The 24363-nt window shown below is 44.7% G+C and overlaps 1 protein-coding gene across 1 annotated transcript in view; it reads right to left on the minus strand.

The window, feature by feature from the left end:
• Positions 1–20579, minus strand: part of LOC147986743 (uncharacterized) — a 38992-nt gene extending 18413 nt beyond the window's left edge. Inside the window, exon 1 of the mRNA XM_087540136.1 lies at positions 20223–20579. Within this exon, the coding sequence (XP_087396262.1) occupies positions 20223–20579 (357 nt within the window). The remainder of the gene's footprint in view (positions 1–20222) is intronic.
• Positions 20580–24363: the final 3784 nt, after the last annotated feature.

Below are 24363 nucleotides of genomic sequence, written 5' to 3' on the forward strand. Positions count from 1 at the left end.
ACGTACTATACAAATAATTTTCCAGCGACATGAAATTGTACAATGGTGTGAGCTTTCAGCTTTTGTTTCGTGTGTCTTGCCATCGATGCTCTTTCGGAAACAATAAAAACTAACTTCCTTGCTGATGCATGTCAATTATTAGCAGATCAGAGCTAATATTTACATCACAACTGAAGACAAAGTTGTGAGAAGGTGTTAAATTAAAATTGATCCATGCTTTCATTGGCAACAACGTCCCCCCAGCTCTGTCTAAATCAACAAGGCATGTTGGGAAAAAAGTAGCTGTCTGGAGCATGCAACATTCCGATCATTTTGTGCAATTCCACTAAAATAGAGTTGAGCGTCCCTGTTCCAAAGATATCAAGTGTGATTACGATAATAGAGGACTGCTGATGAAACAATAAACACACAAATAGAAGCCGATCACCTTTGCAGTCTCTCTTAAGACTAACTAGTTGGAGAAGTTAGGCTCGGAGTTGGATGAGGAGGATAGAGCAAAACCAGTCTCCCTTTGTGCAGCCACACTGAAATGTAGAGACGTTGCCCGTGTGACATTTTACTACAACTGCACAAAACACTCTTAAGAAAAAAGTGATTTGTGCAGTTCACCAAAAGGTCGCAATAGCAACATGGTGAAATGGATAGCCCTGTTTGCAAAAAAGAGGTAGAAAGGAAACAATTACTGGCTAATAACACTTGATGACACATGCGACGACAAAAAAGAAGCACATTCCTTGTCCTAAGGGAAGATAACAACACGGTTATGTTTGTCTAAAATGGTGTGAGGACGAGAATGCAATATGGAAAGTACGCTGGACGAAATACGTTTTGGCAAAGAACTATGGAAGATCCACATGCAACAACGTGGGAAAACGGGCAGTGGAGCAAGGCCGGAGGGGATACCTGGAGGTCGTCGGGATGTAACTAGGTGAGCGGCGGCGGGCGGAATCTGCGAGCAGGTGGCGTAGGCCCTGCCGCGCCAGAGCTTGGTTATAGAGAACGACGTGTACAACAGATCAGGACATGCTGCCTCGGCGCCGTCGAACGGAGAAACGATGCACTTCCTCCCTTTCCCCCGGCAGAGGGGATGCGGCCGGATCAGTGACCAACGGTGAGAGAGAGAGAGAGAGAGGCCACCGCACTCCCTTTCCCCCGGCGGATGGGATGCGGCCGGATCAGTGACCAACGGTGAGAGAGAGAGAGGCCACCGCACTCCCTTTCCCCCGGCAGACGGGATGCGGCCGGACCAGTGACCAACGGTGAGAGAGAGAGGCCACCAGAGCCTTGTGTGAGATACTCTGAAGAGCGGACTACCTTTTCCTCCATAAAAATCGTTTTATATTCTGCGTACGTGCCATTGAGCGCTATAACTTTATTTAAAAATAACGCAGCAATGCGTCAAGTCGAACTTTGTTTCGTGCACGCGTGGTACACGACCTCCCTAGGTAAACAACCACTACAGGCATTCAAATTAGCACGTGGGCTGCCATTTCGTAAAGAAATGAGCTCCACCGTGTACCCGCGCGGGTGTGGCTGGGCACGAAGCGTGAGTACGTGCACAGTGCACCTATTCTCTTCTTGTATACGTACACCACCTACGTGGGGTTGCGTGAGAGAGATACAAACCTAGAGAGATATAGTGTGTGGGTTCTTGAGAGTTTTTTTTGTGGGGGGGGGGGTCAATCAAAAAATTTAACATATGCAATGTGTGTGAAATAGAGTCCTGGATATAACATATATATAGAGGGGGCGATCCACGAGAAGAGAGTGGAGGTATCATCGGCTTGAGGTGTCTATAGAATCGAAGAGAGGGATGATGTGTGTGTGTGTGTGTGTGCGCGCGCGATTGATCGATAAAGAGTGCCATCGAATTTGTGTGTGCCCACATCAAAGATATAGAGTGGCTGGCCTACTGGAACGTGAGATGGGACATGTGAAGTTTGTCTCTATGGCATGGATACCTACCTGTAGCGCTCGGCTATCGGTGTGTGGTGGGGGAAGAGGGAGGCCCAATTAACTATAGAGGTACAATGGCTGGTATATGTGTGGAGGAGGAGAGAGGCCTACCTCATGTATTAAGGAGATCGATCTGCCTCATGTATTAAGGGAGATCGATCGACATCCATGCATATGTGCAGGAGATGAATAAGGTTGGGAGAGAGACAGAGCTAGAGTGTTGGAGGGGGTGGTAGTGGAGTTGCTTCTAACAAATGGTGGGATAGGCTTGCTAGACAAACGGAGGGCACGCCCGCAATATCAATAAGAGAGGAGATGGCTGCTTGTTGTCTGTGCACGTGCATGTGAGAGATGGGTCAGGAGGCATGCACGAATGATGAGGGGGACGATGTGGCTGTGGTAAGCAGACATAACTACATAGGAAGATCAATCGCCCTTTGTAAGAGAAAGGAGAGACATAACTTGTGAGGTACGTCGATTGATGGGGGGGGTAGTTAAAGTCGATCTAGGTTTATGTTGGGAGATCGATCGATATACATGCATGTGTGTGTTAGAAGCAAATGAGGCACGAGGAGAAGGATAGAGAGAGAGGGATGCATGTAGGAGATGGTACGAGAGGCATACTATATCGAGGGGGAGGAGTGTGCGAGTACGAGAACGATGAAAAGAGTGGTGGGAGTGAGGCATGGACGGTGACAAGAGAAGAGGGGAAGCTTGTGTTTGTGCTAGGCACACCTGGCTAGAGAGGCATATCGATCGATGTGTGCCGTAAAGAAGGAGCTGGGGGGCCTGCACACACCGTGGGTGAACGACCTAAAGTGAAAAGATGAATTTGCGTGATGGAGCTAGAGAATGCTGAGGGAGGGTGAGAGGGATGCGGGCATGTGCATGCACAAGAGAAAGTTAGCGCTAGCTACAAAGATAAGAGGGTTGTGTGGGTGTAAAAGACGAATAGAGATCATATATACTTCATTATAAAAAGTGAATTCGGATATTTGAAGAATTTATCATAGTGTTTCAAACCGACGGATGTGTGAATATATATAACGGTGATACACATGGTGTGGTTATGAACATGGTATACTACATTTAATATATTTTATCTCTACTCTTATAAAAAACGGAGTTATTGATGATGGTGTGCCTGCCATCCTGCATTATAGGCCGTCTGATTTATATCTGGCGGATAGCAAGGAAACTATGATGGTTAAAGTTGGCAACAATCATGATTGTAGATTCTTATTGAAATAGAGAAACGAATTCAAATTTAGTTCGAATTGCAGCGGTAGTATAGACATTTGGAATGCACTAAAATGTTGGTATGAGTAGGTTACATGCATTATACAGCAAGCGAAAAAAATTTAATCGGACATAACATGGATTCATACTCCCTCTTCCATCTATATAGGGCATAATGAGATTTTTAAGACCGCCTTTGACTATTGACAAGATTAATAATACATGACATGCACAATGTGAAAATTATATCATTGAAACAACCTTCCACAGACGAATTTAACAGTGTGCTTTGTGTAAGTTGCATGTCATATATCATTGCTCTAATATTTGGTCAAAGTTAGCATCGAAAAACGCATTAGGCCCTATATAGATGGAAGGAGGGAGTAGCTTTGAATAGCATTTGTATAGTAAAACGGGGCAAGACTCTCTTTGTGTGGTGTGAATAGTTTTATTTTTTTCGTTTTATTTTTGGTTGAGGGAAGTGCGAATTGATTTGGTACGTACAAGTACAATATTACGACACGTTAGGCTTGTCCCTAAAATTCAACTCGCGTCTTGTTATATCCTGAAAATTCAGCTATCGTGCTCCCAAAACTGGCGCCTTCACAACCCGCGCCTTGCTATCCCAAAATTACAACGCGCACGAAAACTCCCTCCAGCTGCCAAATCCCAACACATGAAATCCCCCTTCTAACCCTGAGCCGAAAGCGCCGCTAGTTCAAATTGGTGGGGGGTACTTTTGTAACACACCCTACATTTTGGACAAGCGCGTTCCTAAGTCATGCTTCACCCCCTCCCATCACCCCCTTTTCGCCATTCGAAATCCCAGGCCGCCATAACCTCTCTGCTCCAGCCGCGAAACCCCACCCTCCTCCATCTGCCAAGTCACCGCTGCCCAGCCGGAGCCTCTTCCCCGACGACGTCGTCCACCGCAACAGCTCGACGTCCCTCATCCACCTCCCCGGATGAGGATCCGCCGTCCATCTCGCCGTCCCGCCCCGTCCTCCACCTCCAAGGAGCTGCTCCGATGATCGCCTCGTCTATCGCGGCTGCTCCATCCCCATAGCCCCGCCTTAACCTGCTCCACCGAAACCGCAGCATCCTCACCGACTCCTCGAACGAAGTCGAGGCCTACTCGACGCCACCAAAGAGGTTGTACACTCATCGCATCGCACCTTCTCCTTAACTCGACCTCCCGGCACCGACGGTGCTCCATCCCGCGCCCCCATGGAGCGGCTACCTTGAAGCCGGCGCCGCGGGCGACATCTCCATGGTGGCTCTCCCCCAGTGCGAGGCCCCTTCGGCGGCGGTGTCCATACCAGCCGGATCTGCTGCTGCTGCTCCGGCTCTCGCTCGATCGCTCGCTCGCCCAGCTGCTGCTGCTCTGCTCCGATTAAGCCACACTTCAGTCGACTGAATCGACTTTTGGGTTAGTCAATTTTCAGGGGTTGGGGGGGGGGGGCTCGCCGGAGTTAAGGAAGAACCACCCGCAGCGGGGACGGGGGCTTGCCAGAGAGGTACCCCACTATCTATCTTAGGGTTCAGGGTGGGGGGGGGGGCTAGAGGGCTGGCCGGGGCAGCGGTGGAGAGTTGTTTCGGGGCGGCGAGGCGGCGCTGGGGCCGGCGGTTCGGCCGGTGGTGGCTGGCGGCTCAGGGGGGTGCAGGTTGAAGATGAACTGCAGGCCCTCCCTAAACTACATGTCAAGTGCCTCTCTGCTACCGTTGCGTTCAGTTTCGACAGTAGCATTCAGATTCCATAGTAAATTTCAGTTTCGACAGTTAAATTCAGAGTTAACAGTTTTTACCTCACTTGTTGTAGTCAGGTGGTTTTTGGTGATGTTAATTTTACATCCATTTTACATCATCTATTGGAGATGCTATTAGAATCCCACTTGAGATTGCTGAAGCAGTTGAGGTAGAGGTGGCTGTCAGAGGTGTGGAGGAAGATCTGAGGAATCTGTAGACGGCGTCCAGGGCACTGCTCTATTGTGATGGATCGTTCTGTCGTTGGAGCAGCTCCGGTGAGCTGTAAGACGTCAAGGCTGAAGCAGCACAAGACAGAGATCGTCAACCAACCCAATGATGCTGAGGTCAACACGGCTACGGCAAAGAGGTTGTACACTTGTTGCATCACTTATTACTATACATTCACATCGATCCATTAGGGCTATTTTGGTTCAACGGAAAAACAACGATCCACTGGTTGTTGCCATCACTCTAAATTTCTGCATGTTCTCCTTACATAATCTCACCATATTTTTTTTCGTATGCATGTCAGATATTGTACACAGTCATGCTGAACATGTAGAGAAAAAGAGAAGAGTTTTGCGCGGCAATACAATGTCATGCAGACATCGCTCCATGGTGGGTTCAATGGCAAACCCTCCCCACCCCTCTCCAGATTGTAATCCAGAGGAAGATATCTGTTCTGAGGCGGATTCGGACGCCACTGACCACTCCTATTTACCCCCAAGGTGTTTGCTCTACCTTGGCATGATGATGTTAGTCATATCATGCATATGTTGCCTTGAAGTGCCTACTTTTGACATCATATATGTCATCTGCTTAGTTTAGACATGTTCTGTAATGCCACCTGTTTAGTTTCTATATCATATATGGGAATTATGCAGTCTCATGTCTTTTAGCCAGCCATAATATATGTGAAATGTGCAATGCTATCCTGTTTAACCAGGCATCATATATTTGAATGATATGTCGCCCATCCTTTTCTTCATTACATTTCCATTTGTCGACAATGTTTGTACATTAAACTACTCTTCCTGTGAATCAGCCATTTGGGTGGGAGATGGAAAAATCTGGAGTGAAAACAAGGCCTTCAGAGCAGACAGTGCTACCTGTCAAAGCAGATCTCTTGTTGGGCCCCGATAGCTCCTCAGAGATGGATTCAGAGACAGATGACCAGTCCTATCCCCCCACTGAGGTGTATGCTCTAACTTGGCATGGTTATACTGCTCATATCATGCATACGGTGTCTTGCATTGCATAGTTTAGACATCATATACATAATATTCAACACCATGTTCATAGTTTAGACATCATATCGAATGCCCTCTGTTTAGCATATAAATCATATATGTGAATTAAATGATGCGATCCTGATTACTTAGATAACATGTAGGTGAATTATGTCAGGCGATCCTGTTTAGTTATTCATCATATCTTTGAATTATGTTATGCTATGCTATCCAGTTTAGATAGACATCATATATGTGAAATTATGTCATGCTATCCGTTTTAGTTAAACAATATACATGTCAACTATTTCATGCCCTCTTTTTTCCACACTATCTATTGCATCTGTCTCTCATACAATGTTTGTACATTCAACTATGTTTCCTGTTTATCAGCCATTTGAATTGGAGCGGGTGATGCTAGTATCTAGCGGACTAAAAACACGGTCTTCAAATAAAATGTCACGACCGGGTTTTCCGGACATAAATTTCCAGAAAATGGCCGTTGTGCTCACCAGCCCCAGGATTACTGTTAGCTGATGAGGCACCAACTTGTTACAGAAATTCCAAGCAAAAGTACAAAATGTGTAGTACAAGACCATTGTGGCCTATGAGTACATCAAATGGTTTCTAGTGGTTGATGGCGGAAGCGGTTTGTGAGACATCAGTGTCTATGGGACTCCATTTCCCACGGGAATAGCTGACCAGGTTAACTCCTATCTTCGCGAGGCTTCTATCACCGTTGCTTAGTTTCCGGGGCTGTCACCGAAACGCTCCTCTCCATGCAGAAATCTGGCCAAGACAATAGCCAGGGACAAGCCAGTGAGTACTTTGAATGTACTCGCAAACATTAAGAACACAGGTATAATATAACTGATAATCATGCGTGAAAAAAAATTTCATGATCACATCATCAGTCATAAATAAAATATCTTTTATGCATGCAAGCAGGTTATTATCATGCAACGTGAATAAGTGGTAATAGAGTGGGAATAAAAATGCCACAGTCGGGCGTCTGAGCGACACCACATAAAGGGCTTTAAAAAAAATGCCACAGTCGGGCGTCTGAGCGACACCACATAAAGGGCTTTAAAAGAAATGCCACAGTCGGGCGTCTGAGCGACACCACATAAAGGGCTTTTAAAGAAATGCCACAGTCGGGCGTCTGAGCGACACCACATAAAGGGCTTTAAAAGAAATGCCACAGTCGGGCGTCTGAGCGACACCACATAAAGGGATTTAAAAGAAATGCCACAGTCGGGCGTCTGAGCGACACCACATAAAGGGCTTACAAGATAAATAATCACAATGAATATCCAGGAGGTAGAACCGTCCCAGGGATACTCAATAATATAATTAATGCAACGGGTTAGTCCATTACAAGATAATAATCAAAATCTTCACAAGTCACAAGTCACGGTCCAAGTTCTGGTTTAACAATTTCTCCTCCGAAGACCGACACTAAGGCCAACACTTGACCCATCCCAGACTGTAATCCTTAACCATGGACACGGCTATTCGAATAGGTTTTAATCTCTGCAGAGGGTGTACTCTTTACCCACGAGTAACGGATTTCCTTTAGTCCATCGGGACTAATTCCGTTTACGGTCTTTTAGTTGAAAACACGCCTAACTTGCACACACCAGCTTAACTCACCGGTGTCGGGAATCACCCACGACACATGTTAAGCAAAACTCTAAGTGGGGAGGCTACAACCTCGCGTAGCATGGGATCAAATTTATATCGCGCGCTCTAAGGGGTGGCCTCCCCTCTCGGTCCCAACCGGAAACACCCATGCCCCCGGACCAGGTGGCATGCCTATCGGCTACAACCGATATCTTCCACCATGGCCTCTCTGTACGGTGTGTGCTTGGAAGGGGTTAACGACTTACTGAACCATACCCTACCTGCGGCAGGGACAAGTGGTAGTACATAGCAAGTATGGGGGTTACTGGAAACAAGACTCGGTCTACGGTCGACTCAGGAGGTTTATAAGTTCCCTTCATGACATGTAAACAAATATATTTCAATCAACAAAATCACCACTCAATATACCTTACCATGCCATACCGGACATAACCGTCCCGACGGGGACCGGCGACAAGCTCACGCCTACCCAAGGCCGAGGCTTTCCCGGATTCCTTTCCGTCATGCATGCAAGGCACATGAGGATGATTACCATCACAATAATATTTATTTCCAACAGCAAAGAAATCACTGATATGCTTTCATGCAACTGATCATATCACATGAAATAACGAGTTCTTCGAAGCAAGGTGGTGTTATAAACGTGTCAAATAACACACCAAAAACATTATGCCAGGGTTCAGAATGCTTGCCTTTAAGTTGTGGAGGGGTGAGGTGCTCTCCAAAATCTTTTGAAAGTTTCTTCTCTCTCTCCAAAATCCTATTTTAAAATATATTTGAATTAACACACATTTCAAAAATAGTACAAAAAAGTTGTTTGGAAAATTTTCAAATAAATCTTAAAATAAACTAGACAACATTTAAGAGATGTAGGAAAAAGAATCAATTCATTTGGAGTTATATTTAAAAAGTTATAGCCAGTCAAAGTTGTGGTCAAAATCTGTTTTTAATCAAATCAGATAAAAGAAAACGTTTCGGAGGGGAATACGCTTTCGGAGCGGGGAAAACGTACTGGGGAAAATACGCCTTCACTTAATCCCACGTGGACAGGCACGGGGTCACTGACAGTGGGTCCAAGGGGCCCACTAGTCAGGTTTGACTAGTCTTTCTCCCCCTCCTTCCCCTGTCCCGAGCGGAGGCGGAGCTCAGGCGATCGTCGCCGGCAACTGGCAGCTCTTCGCGGGGCCCCGAGGGCGGGGATGGATCCGCCACTCCAGTGCGGTCCTCCCGGTGGTTGCCAGGCCGGTGGGGACGGAGGGAGCTGCCGGCGGCGAGCTTCGCGGCGGACGGAGAGCTTCGGGAGCGGAGTGGTTTTGGGGCAACGGTGGATTCCGATCAAAATCGAGTAGGGGAATGTGTTCACGGGAGGATGTGGAGGTTCCTGGCGAAGAGAACGGAGAGTGGAAGGCCCTGGTGGTGCCGAATTGACCGGGGCAGTGGCGGCGGCAGCACTTGCCGGAGACGAGGAAGGAGACCTCCCCGGGTCGAATGCGAGCTAGGGGAGCGCCAATGGGGTGGCCTGAGGTTTCCTGCGTGCTCGGGGAAGCTCGAGGGCCTCCCTTTATAGCTCGTCGAGGTCGGTTCCGCGGCGGCGGATGAGGATGCCGGCGAACCGCCTCTCTGTAGCTTGCAGGGCAACGTGGCGTGGCTGGGGATGACGGCAGGAACCAACGGACGAGCGGGCACTGCTCCAGGGGCCAGGTGGCGAGCGGGGGAAGGTTCGGCGGCGCCGACCAGCGCAGGAGCTGTCGGGCGGCGGCGGCGGCTAGCTCTTGGCCTGCCGGGCGTGGCAGGGGCTGCTTGGCGCGTTGCGGTGAGAAGGGTAGCGCGTGGCGAGGTGGTGCAGAGCGAGCCAAAACCGTGGGGCCAGCGTGTCGGCTCGGGCGCGGGTCGTGCAATACGCGCGCTCTGCTCGCGCTCCGGGCGTGCACGGGAGGTGCTCGACGTAATGCCAGAGCGTGCTAGAGGTCGAGGTCGAGGCTGGAAATTAACAGACCCAGGTTAGGTGTAACGGGGAGTCTAGTGGACATGCTTGTTTGATCAGAGGTGCAAGTTCACAGTGCAATGCCAAAGCTCATGTCAAAACTGGTCATGCCTACAGGGTGTTTGATAAAATGCCAAGGGCACTTAGGCAAGTCTTGGGGTGGCCAAAATTTCCAGATCAAGGTCTCCTTAGATGAACAAGGGGGTGGTGAGGTTAGTTGGTCAAATGCAGCAACTTGTTAGTGCAAGTTTTGCAAAACTACAATTCTGGACAGGAAATAAATGACATTATTTCATGAACCAAAAATATGCCAATGGGTGCATGCTCCTGGACTTAGGGGTTTGGTAGGGCTATCTACCAGTGGGAGAAAGCACAAGATCCTTGGAGCAAAATTAAATAGGGTTGCAGTAGAAATCACAAGGCTGGACCAGAATGGAAAAGAGGTTGATTCACTCAAAATTTTCAAAGAATAACACAGGGTTTTTGCATAAACTTGAATCATATGCTACTACCAATATCCCATAATTTTGGTGGAGGTTAGAAAGAATTATTTAAAAGGGTTGTAGTGCAAATTGCACTCTGGACCAGAGAAGAAAAATTGGTTGTAGAGCTCAAAATATTTCATGAATAAAAGATATTTTTGTATAAAAGTGATTTAAAAACATCACATGACATCTCCAAATTCTTGTGGGAATTTTAGGTGAATTTATCAAATAGTTGTAGTTCAAATATGGCCATATAACCTTGAAAAATCATTTTTCAGGAAAATAAAGATCAAGCAATTGAATTAGGTAATTAGTTATACTGATAAAAGAAAAGTTTTTCTTGAGAGGTTAAACAAGTCCAATAATATATTTGAAAGGTTTTCTCTTTGGGAAAAACTCATCATAACAGGGAAGGAAATGATTTAAAAATCAAAATGGAGCTCAGAAATTCAAAGTTTTAATTCCTGGCAATTTTTTTAATTCATTAAAACAAGGCCAAATTTTTGGGGTGTCACATAAAACAGTACTACCTCTTGGTGGAGATAGCACCCCGGTTGTACATGCACAAGAACCAGCCCTACCACACATAACCCAAACTCTCACAGATTGTACCCCTACTACGATGGACAAAGAACCAGCTTCACCCAATCTAACCCCAACCCCAGCCGATAGTAACCCAGTTCCTGTTGACACAGCACCATCTCCACCACAGAGCTCCCAAACAAGAGCAGTTAGTAAGGCAGCTCCAGTGCCCAAAGGGCCAATACTATCACGGCGAACCCCAACTCCACCAGTTAGTACGCCTATTCCTGTGGAGGAAGCACAACCAGCTAGTCGTAGTTTAGCATCTATCGCATTTGATGTTGTTAAATCGTATGTGCGTATCTTCCCATCTTGGAAATATTATACTGAAGATGAAGGAAAATGCCAGTTGCAGGTGTTTGTCTAGGAGTTATGTGTAAGTAATGTTATTCATGGCAATTACTTTGCTTTGTCCCATACATCCTACCTCCATGATGGTTATAATACAACAAATTTTCCCATTTTTCTCTATAGAGAAGGACCGATTTGGAAACTCAGGATGAGGTAACCTGTGCTAATACCTCTGCTATCTTCAAGAATGCTTGGTGGCAGTATCGGAATTACCTGAAGAAAACATACTTCACTGGCAAAGAAACTCATCAAATTCCCTTACGTTCTCCTGAGACACATTTACTGGACGATGACTGGGAACGCCTTGTTCTGTACTGGTCCCGAACCAAGAATGTGGTAAGGTCTATGAGCTCATTTTCTATTTTTAAGTATTATATTCTTGCGTCTTACTGTACTCTGTTCATGTAGAACAAGTGCCTAAACCTGAAGAACAACTGTTCTAATTTAAGATTCCATTGCTACCATAGGACATAGATATATGTTTGTTTGATGCTTTTATTATGTACTAGTACTTGGCAATAGAAGACTTGGTAGTTTAATCCTGTCCACCTTACTAATGAACTGGTTCACCGAAATGAGTTTCATATACTAGTACATGCTAAACTTGTTATGTGTCTGCTTGTTTCTTCTTTTAGAATGCTGACAGAATATTGGGGAAGAGTGCCTTATTAAGCAACGGTAAAGGAAGTAATGCAGATAAGGTTCAGGATAGTGACACATCCTGTCTTGGTTTAGTGTTGGAGTTACTGGCCACTACCGCTTGCACAAGCTATTCAAACTCACTGTCTGAATCAGTTCGGTTTGTTGAGTCTCAACTACAAGCTGAAAGACATTGATCAGCTGTGCTGCGACAAGAAGCGGAAGGACTGTGGAAGTCCCTGGAGCATTCAGATGCATACTTTCTGGTGCAACAGCAAGCGTTGGAGGATTTTAGCGCCAAACAGGACAAAGCTAATCAGCTTGCTAAGCTTATTACCAGCATGGTGGATACCCAGGATAACGTTTCTTGAGCTCTTCTGAAGTTGTTTCAGTTATGCTCTTGTTTTGCTGCCGCGTTTATTTGCTTTGGTGGCCAATTTTGACGGCCAGTGTATATGATATGCTGCTTTGTTCCCTATATTTGCACTGGTGGCGAACTTTGATGCCCAGTGGATGTAATATGTGTAATAGCCGTGATAGCCTAGCGTTAGTTGCTTGCTTATTTATTTCCTTGTTGTCTTGTTTATTTGTTTGCTTCTAGTCATTGCAGTTATTTTTCCGCGGTTAACTAGTGGCTGCAATAACCTATTTTTTAAAACTAGGCCACAATAACCATGGGCTAATATTTACTGTAGTGAACTGGGCCTCCTACGGGCCGTAGAAACAGTGGGCCTTCTACGGGCCGCAGAAATAGTAGGCCTTCTACGGGCCGTAGAAACAATGGGCCTTCTACGGGCCGTATCATCAATGGGCCTTATACGGGCCGTATGATCCATTGGCCAAACATGGGCCAATAACAGGCCACATTATGGCCGTAAACAGGCTAGAGTTGGAATCGTCCGTTCATGGGACGACCGTAACGGGCCATCGTTAATAGGCCGTATTTGATGATGCTATAAAAACAGCCCAACGTATTAACGGACCACAAATGGGCCGACTGTAACCATGGGCTGAATTTGGCCCACAAGCAGAAAATGATAGTAACGGGCCGTAAGTAAACGAATGCTGGAAATGAGCCCAAGAATAAATGGGCTCTAAGAAGGCCGAAAGATAACATTGGCTGGAAACGGCCCAATGGAATAACAGGTCGTTAATGGGTATAAAGTGATACACTGTTCATTACGGGCCAGTTTCACCACGGGCCGTTAATGGGTGTAAAGTGATACACTGTTCATTACGGGCCAGTTTCACCACGGGCCGTTAATAGGCCAAGAGTTACATAGGGCCTCATATGGGCCGAAAGACGTCATGGGCCATACATGGGCCAGAAGTGAAAACGGGCTCGAATCATATTGAATGGCCTAGATGACGCTACTGGGCCTAATTCGGATATTGCGTAACGGGCCTTGGGTTAGCGGGCTGTAAATGGGCTATATGCGAACATACCGTTAACATGCTTTCCATGGGCCGGCCCGCCAACTTTTGACCAAGTCAAACGGGCCGACCTTTTCACATGAATGGGCCTCCGTTGGGCCGTGCCACGTGTCGACGTATCATAGGCGCCTATCTGACCCACTGACGAGCTGACACGTGTTTCGTCCGGCCAATAAGAATTTTACACGTGGAAATTTCCCATTGGCCGGGGCTGTTAATGGGTTATCGGATCCAAAATCCGACCCGATAGCTTAACGACGTTCCGTTACGGTGGATGCCACGTGTCGGTCACCCTTGACGAAAGCACTTCTGGGACACGCGATTTATCGTCATGGAAGTGGACACTTCCGTGATGATAATTTTGGTAATGTCATGGAACACTTCTACGACAGCACACGTATGACTATCTTGATTCTGTCATAAATTTGTCATGGATGTACATGCATGACAAAAAACGTGACCTACTGTGACAAACACGTATCATCACGGAAGTGTATTTTTTTGTAGTGAAACTACTCACACTTCATCGGAGGGGCTATGTTGATGATGTAGAAGCCCTCCGTGGTGGATGCCCCCTCCAACGGAGCTCCTGAACAGGCCCCAAGATGGGATCTCGTGGGTACAGAAGGTTGCGGCGGTGGAATTAGGTTTTTGGCTCCGTATTTGATCATTTGGGGGTACGTAGGTATATATAGGAGGAAGAAGTACGTCAGTGGAGCTTCGTGGGCCCCACGAGGGTGGAGGGCACACCTGGGGGGGGGGGAGGGCGCGCCCCCTACCTCATGCCCACCTCGAAGCTTCCTTGGCATAGGGTCCAAGTCTCCTGGGTCATATTCGGTGAGAAAATCACGTTCCCAAAGGTTTCATTCCGTTTGGACTCCATTTGATATTCCATTTCTTCGAAACTCTGAAATAGGCAAAAAATAGCAATTCTGGGCTAGGCCTCCGGTTAATAGGTTAGTCCCAAAAATAATATAAAAGTGGAAAATAAAGCCCAATATGGTCCAAAATAGTAGATAATATAGCATGGAGCAATCAAAAATTATAGATACATTGGAGATGTATCAGGCATCCCCAAGCTTAATTCTTGCTCGTCCTCGAGTAGGTAAATGATAAAAAAGAATTTATGATGCGGAGTGCTACTTGGTATAACTTCAATGTAATTCCTCTTAATTGTGGTATGAATATTCAGATCCGAAAGATTCAAGACAAAAGTTCATATTGACATAAAAATAATAATACTTCAAGCATACTAACTTAGCAATTATGTCTTCTCAAAATAACATGGCCAAAGAAAGTTCATCCCTACAAAATCATATAGTTTAGTCATGATCCATTTTCGTCACACAAGAATGCTCTCATCATGCACAACCCCAATGACAAGCCAAGCAATTGTTTCATACTTTAGTAATATCAGACTTTATAAACCTTCACGCAATACATGAGCGTGAGCCATGGATATAGCACTATGGGTGGAATAGAATATGATGATGGGGGTTATGTGGAGAAGACAAAAAAAGAAGGTCTCACATCAACGAGGCTAATCAATGGGATATGGAGATGCCCATCGATTGATGTTAATTCAAGGAGTAGGGATTGCCATGCAACGGATGCACTAGAGCTATAAATGTATGAAAGCTCAACAAAAAAACTAAGTGGGTGTGCATCCAACTTGCTTGCTCACGAAGACCTAGGGCACTTGAGGAGGCCCATTGTTGGAATATACAAGCCAAGTTCTATAATGAAAAATTCCCACTAGTATATGAAAATGACAAAACAAGATACTCTCTATCATGAAGATTATGGTGCTACTTTGAAGCACAAGTGTGGAAAAAAGGATAGTAGCATTGCCCCTTTTTATATATACTTTTTGGGCCTTCTTTTTTTTCTTTGGCCTTTCTCTTTTTTTATTGGGACAATGCTCTATTTAAATGATGATAATCACACTTCTATTTATTACAACTCAATGATTACAACTCGATACTAGAACATAGTATGACTCTATATGAATGCCTCCGGCGGTGTACCGGGATATGCAATAAATCAAGAGTGACATGTATGAAAGAATTATGAACGGTGGCTTTGCCACAAATACTATGTCAACTACATGATCATGCTACGCAATATGACAATGATGAACGTGTCATGATAAACGGAATGGTGGAAAGTTGCATGGCAATATATCTCGGAATGGCCATGGAAATGCCATAATAGGTAGGTATGGTGGCTGTTTTGAGGAAGATATAAGGAGGTTTATGTGTGAAAGAGCGTATCATATCACGGGGTTTGGATGCACCGGTGAAGTTTGCACCAACCCTCAACGTGAGAAAGGGCAATGCACGGTACCTAAGAGACTAGCAATGATGGAAGGGTGAGAGTGCGTATAATCCATGGACTCAACATTAGTCATAAAGAACTCACATACTTATTGCAAAAATCTACAAGCCATCAAAAACCAAGCACTACACGCATGCTCCTAGGGGGATAGATTGGTAGGAAAATACCATCGCTCGTCCCCGACCGCCACTCATAAGGAGGACAATCAAAGAACACCTCATGTTTCAAATTTGTTACATAACTTTTACCATACGTGCATGCTACGGGACTTGCAAACTTCAACACAAGAATTTCTAAAATTCACAACTACTCAACTAGCATGACTTTGATATTATCACCTCCATATCTCAAAACAATCATCAAGCATCAAACTTTTCTTAGTATTCAACGCACTCAAAAGAAAGTTTTACAAATCTTGAATACCAAGCATATTAAAATTATTAAGAAAATTACCATGCTCTTTAAGACTCTAAAAATAATCTAAGTGAAGCATGAGAGATCAATAGTTTCTATAAAACAAATCCACCATCGTGCTCTAAAAGATATAAGTTAAGTCCTAGAGCAAAACTATATAGCTCAAAAGATATAAGTGAAGCACAAAGAGTATTCTAACAAATTGCAAATCATGTATGGCTCTCTCAAAAGGTGTGTACAGCAAGGATGATTGTGGTAAACTAAAAAGCAAAGACTCAAATAATACAAGACGCTCCAAGCAAAACACATATCATGTGGTGAATAAAAATACAGCTCCAAGTAAAGTTACCGATGGAAGTAGACGAAAGAGGGGATGCCTTCTGGGGCATCGCCAAGCTTTGACTTTTTGGTGTCCTTATATTATCTTGGGGGTGCCATGGGCATCCCCAAGCTTAGGCTCTTGCCACTACTTGTTCCATAATCCATCAAAAGATTTCACCCAAAACTTGTAAACTTCACAACACAAAACTCAACAGAAATCTCGTGAGCTCCGTTAGCGAAAGAAAACAAAAGACCACTTCGAGGTACTGTAATGAACTCATTATTTATTTATATTGGTGTTAAACCTACTGTATTCCAACTTCTCTATGGTTTATAAACTATTTTACTATCCATAGATTCATCAAAATAAGCAAACAACACACGAAAAACAGAATCTGTCAAAAATAGAACAGTCTGTAGTAATCTGTAACTAACGCAAACTTCTGGAACTCCAAAAATTCAGCCAAAATAGGACGACCTAGGCAATTTGTTTATTGATCAGCAGCAATTGGAATCATTATTTTACCACGTTCGGGTGATTTTTAACAATTGTTTTCGTGAACATAAAGTTTCTGGAAATTACAGCAAGATCAAATAACTATCATCCAAGAAGATCCTATAGGTTTAACTTGGCACAAACACTAATTAAAACATAAAAACACATCTAACCAGAGGCTAGATCAAAGATTTATTCCTAAACAGAAGCAAAAGCAAAAAAAACTAAAAATAAAATTGGGTTGCCTCCCAACAAACGCTATCGTTTAACACCCCTAGCTAGGCATAAAAGCAAGGATAGATCTAGGTATTGCCATCTTTGGTAGGCAATTCTTCAATGAGGCATATACCTTACTTAGAAATTTCTTTCTTTCCAGTAATTATCAAACTTTTAGGCACAAGATCAAAAAATTCATTCGTAGCAAATGGTTCCTTAATGATAGCAAAAAGATTGGGATGAATACTTATAGATTTAAGATCCGTAGTTTCCTTACTAGAGGATTCACCCTTATTTTTAGGAACATACATAAGCTTGGCAATTTTAGCAGGTGGACTTGGAGTATTCTTTACGGAAGAAAAGGTGGTTCCCAAGTTGGTAATAATACCCTCAAGTTTATCGATTCTAGTGGAATCTTGATTTATCCTTTCATTAACTATGGGTTCCTTCTCCTTAATATTTTTCAAAATTACTCCTACCTTAGATCCATATTGGGTAATTTGATTGTGGATCTTTTTATCTAGATTTTTAATTAATTCAACGGTAGCAACTTTATTTTCAATAATTTCAAGTCTTTGCATTACATGCTCCAAAGTTAACATAGTTCCATTAACCAAAAGAGGTGGTGAGCCAAATAAATCTATCATAGCATTATAAGATTCAAAAGTGTGGCTACCCAAGAAATTTCCTCCGGTAATGGTATCAAGGATATAACTATACCAAGGATTAGCACCTACATAAAAATTGCGGAGAAGAACTGAAGTAGATTGCATCCTGGTAGATCTATTTTGAGCATTGCAAATTCTATACCAAGCATCTTTTAGATTTTTCCCTCCCTTTGCTTAAAATTTAGAACTTCATTCTAAGGAGACAACAGAGAAGATATAAGACTAGCCATGACGACAAGCAAGCGAGAAAAAGGCAAATGGAAAAGAGAGGGCGAATAAAACGGCAAGGGTGAAGTGGGGGAGAGGAAAACGAGAGGCAAAAGGCAAATAATGTAATGCGAGAGATAAGGGATTGTGATGGGTACTTGGTATGTTGACTTTTGCATAGACTCCCTGGCAACGGTGCCAGAAATTCTTCTTGCTACCTCTTGAGCACTGCGTTGGATTTCCTTGAAGAGGAAAGGATGATGCAGCAAAGTAGCGTAAGTATTTCCCTCAGTTTTTTAGAACCAAGGTATCAATCCAGTAGGAGGCTACGCGCGAGTCCCTCGTACCTACACAAAGCAAATAGCTCCTCGCAACCAACGTGAATAGGGGTTGTCAATCTCTTCAAGGTCACTTACGAGAGTGAGATCTGATAGAGATTATAGATAATATTTTTGGTATTTTTGTGATAAAGATGCAAAATAAAATAAAAGGCAAAGTAAAAAAGCAAAGCAATATTAAAGTGATGGAAGATTAATATGATGAAGATAGACCCGGGGGCCATAGATTTCACTAGTGGCTTCTCTCAAGAGCATAAGTATTTTACGATGGGTGAACAAATTACTGTTGAGCAATTGACAGAATTGAGCATAGTTATGAGAATATCTAGGTATGATCATGTATATAGGCATCACGTCCGAGACAAGTAGACCGACTCCTGCCTGCATCTACTACTATTACTCCACTCATCGACCGCTATCCAGCATGCATCTAGAGTATTAAGTTCATAAGAACAGAGTAGCGCTTTAAGCAAGATGACATGATGTAGAGGGATAAATTCATGCAATATGATAAAACCCCATCTTGTTATCCTCGATGGCAACAATACAATACGTGCCTTGCTGCCCCTACTGTCACTGGGAAAGGACACCGCAAGATTGAACCCAAAGCTAAGCACTTCTCCCATTGCAAGAAAAACCAATCTAGTAGGCCAAACCAAACTGATAATTCGAAGAGACTTGCAAAGATAACCAATCATACATAAAAGAATTCAGAGAAGATTCAAATATTGTTCATACATAATCTTGATCATAAACCCACAATTTATCGGTTTGAACAAACACACCGCAAAAAGAAGATTACATCGAATAGATCTCCACGAGAGAGGGGGAGAACATTGTATTGAGATCCAAAAAGAGAGAAGAAGCCATCTAGCTACTAACTATGAACCCGAAGGTCTGAGGTAAACTACTCACACTTCATCGGAGGGGCTATGGTGATGATGTAGAAGCCCTCCGTGGTGGATACCCCCTCCGGCGGAGCTCCGGAACAGGCCCCAAGATGGGGTCTCGTGGGTACAGAAGGTTGTGGCGGTGGAATTAGGTTTTGGCTCCGTATCTGATCGTTTGGGGGTACATAGGTATATATATAGGAGGAAGAAGTACGTCGGTGGAGCTTCGTGAGCCCCACGAGGATGGAGGGCGCGCCTAGGGGGGAGGGCGCGCCCCCCTACCTCGTGCCCACCTCGAAGCTTCCTTGGCGTAGGGTCCAAGTCTCCTGGGTCATATTCGGTGAGAAAATCACGTTCCCGAAGGTTTCATTCCATTTGGACTCCATTTGATATTCCGTTTCTTCGAAACTCTGAAATAGGCAAAAACAACAATTCTGGGCTGGGCCTCCAGTTAATAGGTTAGTCCCAAAAATAATATAAAAGTGGAAAATAAAGCCCAATATGGTCCAAAACAGTAGATAATATAGCATGGAGCAATCAAAAATTATAGATACATTGGAGACGTATCAACTGTCATGAAATAAACAAATTTGTAGGAAATTTTCCATCCACTCAAACCTGTCTGAAAGAATCCTACGTTTTTAGTATGCACAATCAAACACTCATACAATCCTGTTGGATTCAAGATGACATGGCACTCTAATCCCACGTTTTCCCTATTCCTGCGTTTTGGAAATCGTATGAATCAAAGAGGTGATACCTAACAAATACACCGTTTTCTATAGCAAAACTGATTATGACTACTGTTGCACGCACAGGGGGATTTTAGGCCTACATGACTACTGTTCCATGCCAGGTTTCAGATTGAAGGGGTTTCCTTCCAAATGTACGAAACAACTAATACTAATCCTAACCCTAAGGGAGAGATCAAGAAACATAACCTATGTGGACGAAATCTAATCCGTGCTGCATGCAACTCAGGAGAAAACCCCAAGGGAGAAAACCCCAAAAATAGAGTAGGAGAATAGAATAGAACAGAGTAGTACCTCCGAGAGCTCGTCGTCGACCTCCTCGTCGAACTCGATGGCCTCGTCCTGCACTTCCTGAGCGTCGAGGTGGGCCTCCTTGTAGCTCTTGCCGATGAGCTCGTACCGCTCGCGCTTCCGCTTGAGCCTCTGCTCCTCCAGATCCACCGCCACCTCCTCCTCCACCTGCTCCCCGACCGTAGGCTCGACCGCTGCGACGGTGGGCGGAGCAGTCACAGCAGATGGTGCACCGCCTCCCGTCGCCGCGACGACGCCCTCGGCTGCGCCAACCGCGGCGGCAATGACCACAACAGGCTTCTCCACTGCTTCTACCGCTGCGTCCTTCTCCACCGCCGCGTCTTCACGACCGGCCTTCATCTTCCAACGATGAAGGGCAAGGGAGGTGGTTGCTGGCTCGTAGGAGGTAGGGTTCGAGGTGAGAGGAGAGGGTTTTTGCTGATTTGGGGAAGAAAAGCAGCAGGGGTGGGGGTGGGGGAGACGGGGGTGGGGGAGGCGGCCTTTATTTGGCGTGTGGGGGTGGACGTTTGGAGTTACCGAGGCTAGACGCATGGCGTCGTGCGCTCATGCACGCCCCAACCGCTTTCATTTAATTTTTGTCATGAATTTGTATATTTTTTGACCTGTGGTTTAGCGAGGAAATTGCACAAATCACCTACTTTTGGTGTTACTTTTGCATAGAACACCTACTTTACAGGTTTGCTGCACAAAAAACACATATTGGGGTAATTTGTTGCAGCTAGGTCTAATCCGACATTTTGGGTGGGTTGACATGATTTCTGACAAGTGAGTTCAGTTTGTAAGTGCACCGCAGGAAAAAAAACACATTCCACATCAGCACCCAACTAGAACTGTGCAAAATTTACAAATAGGTACTCCATAAATAATTCTCATTGTTTCTGGGCCCACAGAATGAACTATTGATAGTTTTTTTGTTCCCACATAACATCTTGGCACACAAGAGCATGCACCAAACTTGTTCTCCTTCGACACACAGACGCTATAACGACGGACATGTACCAGTAATATTCACACTGCACGTGTCGATACCATCTTGACCAACACGCAACAACATTGGTCTCATTAGATTGATACATGCCATAAGGGGTCAAAATCATTCACCAATTCTTCTAGTCACATTCCACTCCAAGATGCGACAATGGACCAACATGTATCAATCTTGGTCTCTTTGCACAAATAATTGGTATAAGGACCAGATGCACCAATAGATGTCACAATGCACTGACACATGTCACTTGGGCCAACACGCACCATGCCCACAAACAATGAACAAATAAGCCTATAGGATCCACATGCACCGATAAAGTACATCTCGACATGCAACAACTTTTCATAGTCACATTGCACGCACAGTGCATACCAAGACATGCCAACGGCCCGTCATGTAGCAATCTTCATGTGTTTTTACTAATCATGGTCTCTTTGGACTCACGGATGCCATAAGGGCCAAATGCACCAATATTGACACGTTGCACTCAAACGTGCCACTTGGGCCAACATGGATAATGTTTTTTTACTAGCAAGGATCACATAAGCCATTATATAGTGTTGGTACCCTAGCTAATAACAACATATATCAACATTGGTCCTAGTTGCAGCTTCACAGGACCACTTATGCACGTGTCGATACCATCTTGACCAACACGCAACAACATTGGTCTCATTAGATTGATACATGCCATAAGGGGTCCAAATCATTCACCAATTCTTCTAGTCACATTCCACTCCAAGATGCGACAATGGACCGACATGTATCAATCTTGATCTCTTTGCACAAATAATTGGTATAAGGGCTAGATGCACCAATAGATGTCACAATGCACTGACACATGTCACTTGGGCCAACACGCACCTTGCCCACAAAGAAGGAACAAATAAGCCCATAGGATCCACATGCACCGATAAACTACGTCTCGACATGCAACAACTTTTCGCAGTCACATTGCACGCACAGTGCATACCAAGACACGCCAACGGCCCGTCATGTAGCAATCTTCATGTGTTTTCACTAATCATGGTCTCTTTGGACTCACGGATGCCATAAGGGCTAAATGCACCAATATTGACACGTTGCACTCAAACGTGCCACTTGGGCCACCATGGATAATGGTTCTTTTACTAGCAAGGATCACATAAGCCATTATATAGTGTCGGTACCCTAGCTAATAACAACATATATCAACATTGGTCCTAGTTGTAGCTTCACAGGACCACTTATGCCACACATGGAGCACAACCTCGGTGCATGGTTTTTTTCGTGTGTCTGTGTCTGGATAAATGTCTTTAGGAGAGGCAAATTGGTTCGGTCGAACACACTGCATCAGCCGAACTGGCTAGACCCTTTACCTCACACCCGCATGGCCCTGGTTTGAATCCCCGTGAGGCAGTTGGAAATGCCAATTTTTTTTCTATGGGTACCAACACGTGGGGTCCCCTTGTTATCCACACAAACGTGCCACCACATGTACCACATTTGGCTAAGTGCACCTAGTACTCCACATCATTTTCAACTTCTTCGTCCCCTTCTCGACAAGCGCCGCCGCCGCTAGCTCCCAACGACGCCTCCCTTCGCCGCCGGATCTGCGCGGCCGCCGCCAACTCCGGCAAGTAGGTGAGATCTCCCCTCACCCCCCTCGCGAATCTTCCCTTCCCAAACTGCATGCGTCTCCCTTCGGCCGCGGATTTGATCCAGAAATTTTATTTGATACATGCGGTAGATGATTTGTTGATGGATATGATGGTTCTTTGATAGATTGATGGATGTCGTAGTGTAGGATCTGAGCCGTACAAGGGAAAAGAGAGGCCCTGTGCAAATCAAAATGAGGCCCTATGTGTGAAAAAATAAATCAAAATAATTCATCCGTTCTTCACTATAGTATGTAGTACTGACATTGGATTGGATCTGATTGGGATTTATTAGGTAGATGATACTGGCATTGCCATTGCCATTAGCATTGCTTTTTTAGGTAGATTATAGTAAACAGATTTAATAGGCATTGCATTTTAGGTTATCACTATGATTTATTATATGTATGATCTTTGTATTGTACTATGGTAGCGTACAATTCGACTTAGAGTTCAACATGTTCTGTGTAGAATGGAGGAAGCACCGTGTCGACGGTGCAAGTCACGGTGCCGGACCAGCCTTTGTACTGCCACGCTGTTCGGCATCTACTTCCAGCCTACTTTTGTTTTTGCAGCGGTAACAATTTATATGAACCTTCTGACAGTTCATTAATTTTGTTTTTTATTGCTATTTCCACTAATGCATTGTGTTTGTTATTTGTTTTTATCTTGCACAGATCGTCCCATGCAATGTGAGATTGGCATTCAATGAGCTCGTAGGAGACACCGTGACCTTCGACGCTCTTGGGGGGCTGATACGTCTCCAACGTATCTATAATTTTTGATTGCTCCATGCTATATTATATTCTGTTTTGGACATTATTGGGCTTTATTTTACACTTTTATATTATTTTTGGGACTAACCTATTAACCGGAGGCCCAGCCCAGAATTGCTGTTTTTTGCCTATTTCAGAGTTTCGCAGAAAAAGAATATCAAAACGGAGTCCAAACGGAATGAAACCTTCGGGAACATGATTTTCGGAACGAACGTGATCCAGAGGACTTGGACCCTACGTCAAGATATCAACCAGGAGGGCACGAGGTAGGGGGGTGCGCCTACCCCCCAGGCGCGCCCTCCACCCTCATGGGCCCGCTGTTGCTCCACCGACGTACTCCTTCCTCCTATATATACCTACGTACCCCCAAACTACCAGATACGGAGCCAAAAACCTAATTCGACCGCTGCAACCTTCTGTACCTATGAGATCCCATCTTGGGGCCTTTTTCGAAGCTCTGCCGGAGGGGGCATCGATCACGGAGGGCTTCTACATCAACACCATAGCCTCTCCGATGATGTGTGAGTAGTTTACTTCAGACCTTCGGGTCCATAGTTATTAGCTAGATGGCTTCTTCTCTCTTTTTGGATATCAATACAATGTTCTCCCCCCTCTCTTGTGGAGATCTATTCAATGTAATCTTCTTTTGCGGTGTGTTTGTTGAGACCGATGAGTTGTGGGTTTATGATCAAGTTTATCTGTGAACAATATTTGAATCTTCT

This window comes from Triticum urartu, chromosome 2A (assembly GCF_056163025.1).
Source record: "Triticum urartu cultivar PI428250 chromosome 2A, HENAU_Tu73, whole genome shotgun sequence".
In the NCBI taxonomy this organism is placed as follows: domain Eukaryota; kingdom Viridiplantae; phylum Streptophyta; class Magnoliopsida; order Poales; family Poaceae; genus Triticum; species Triticum urartu.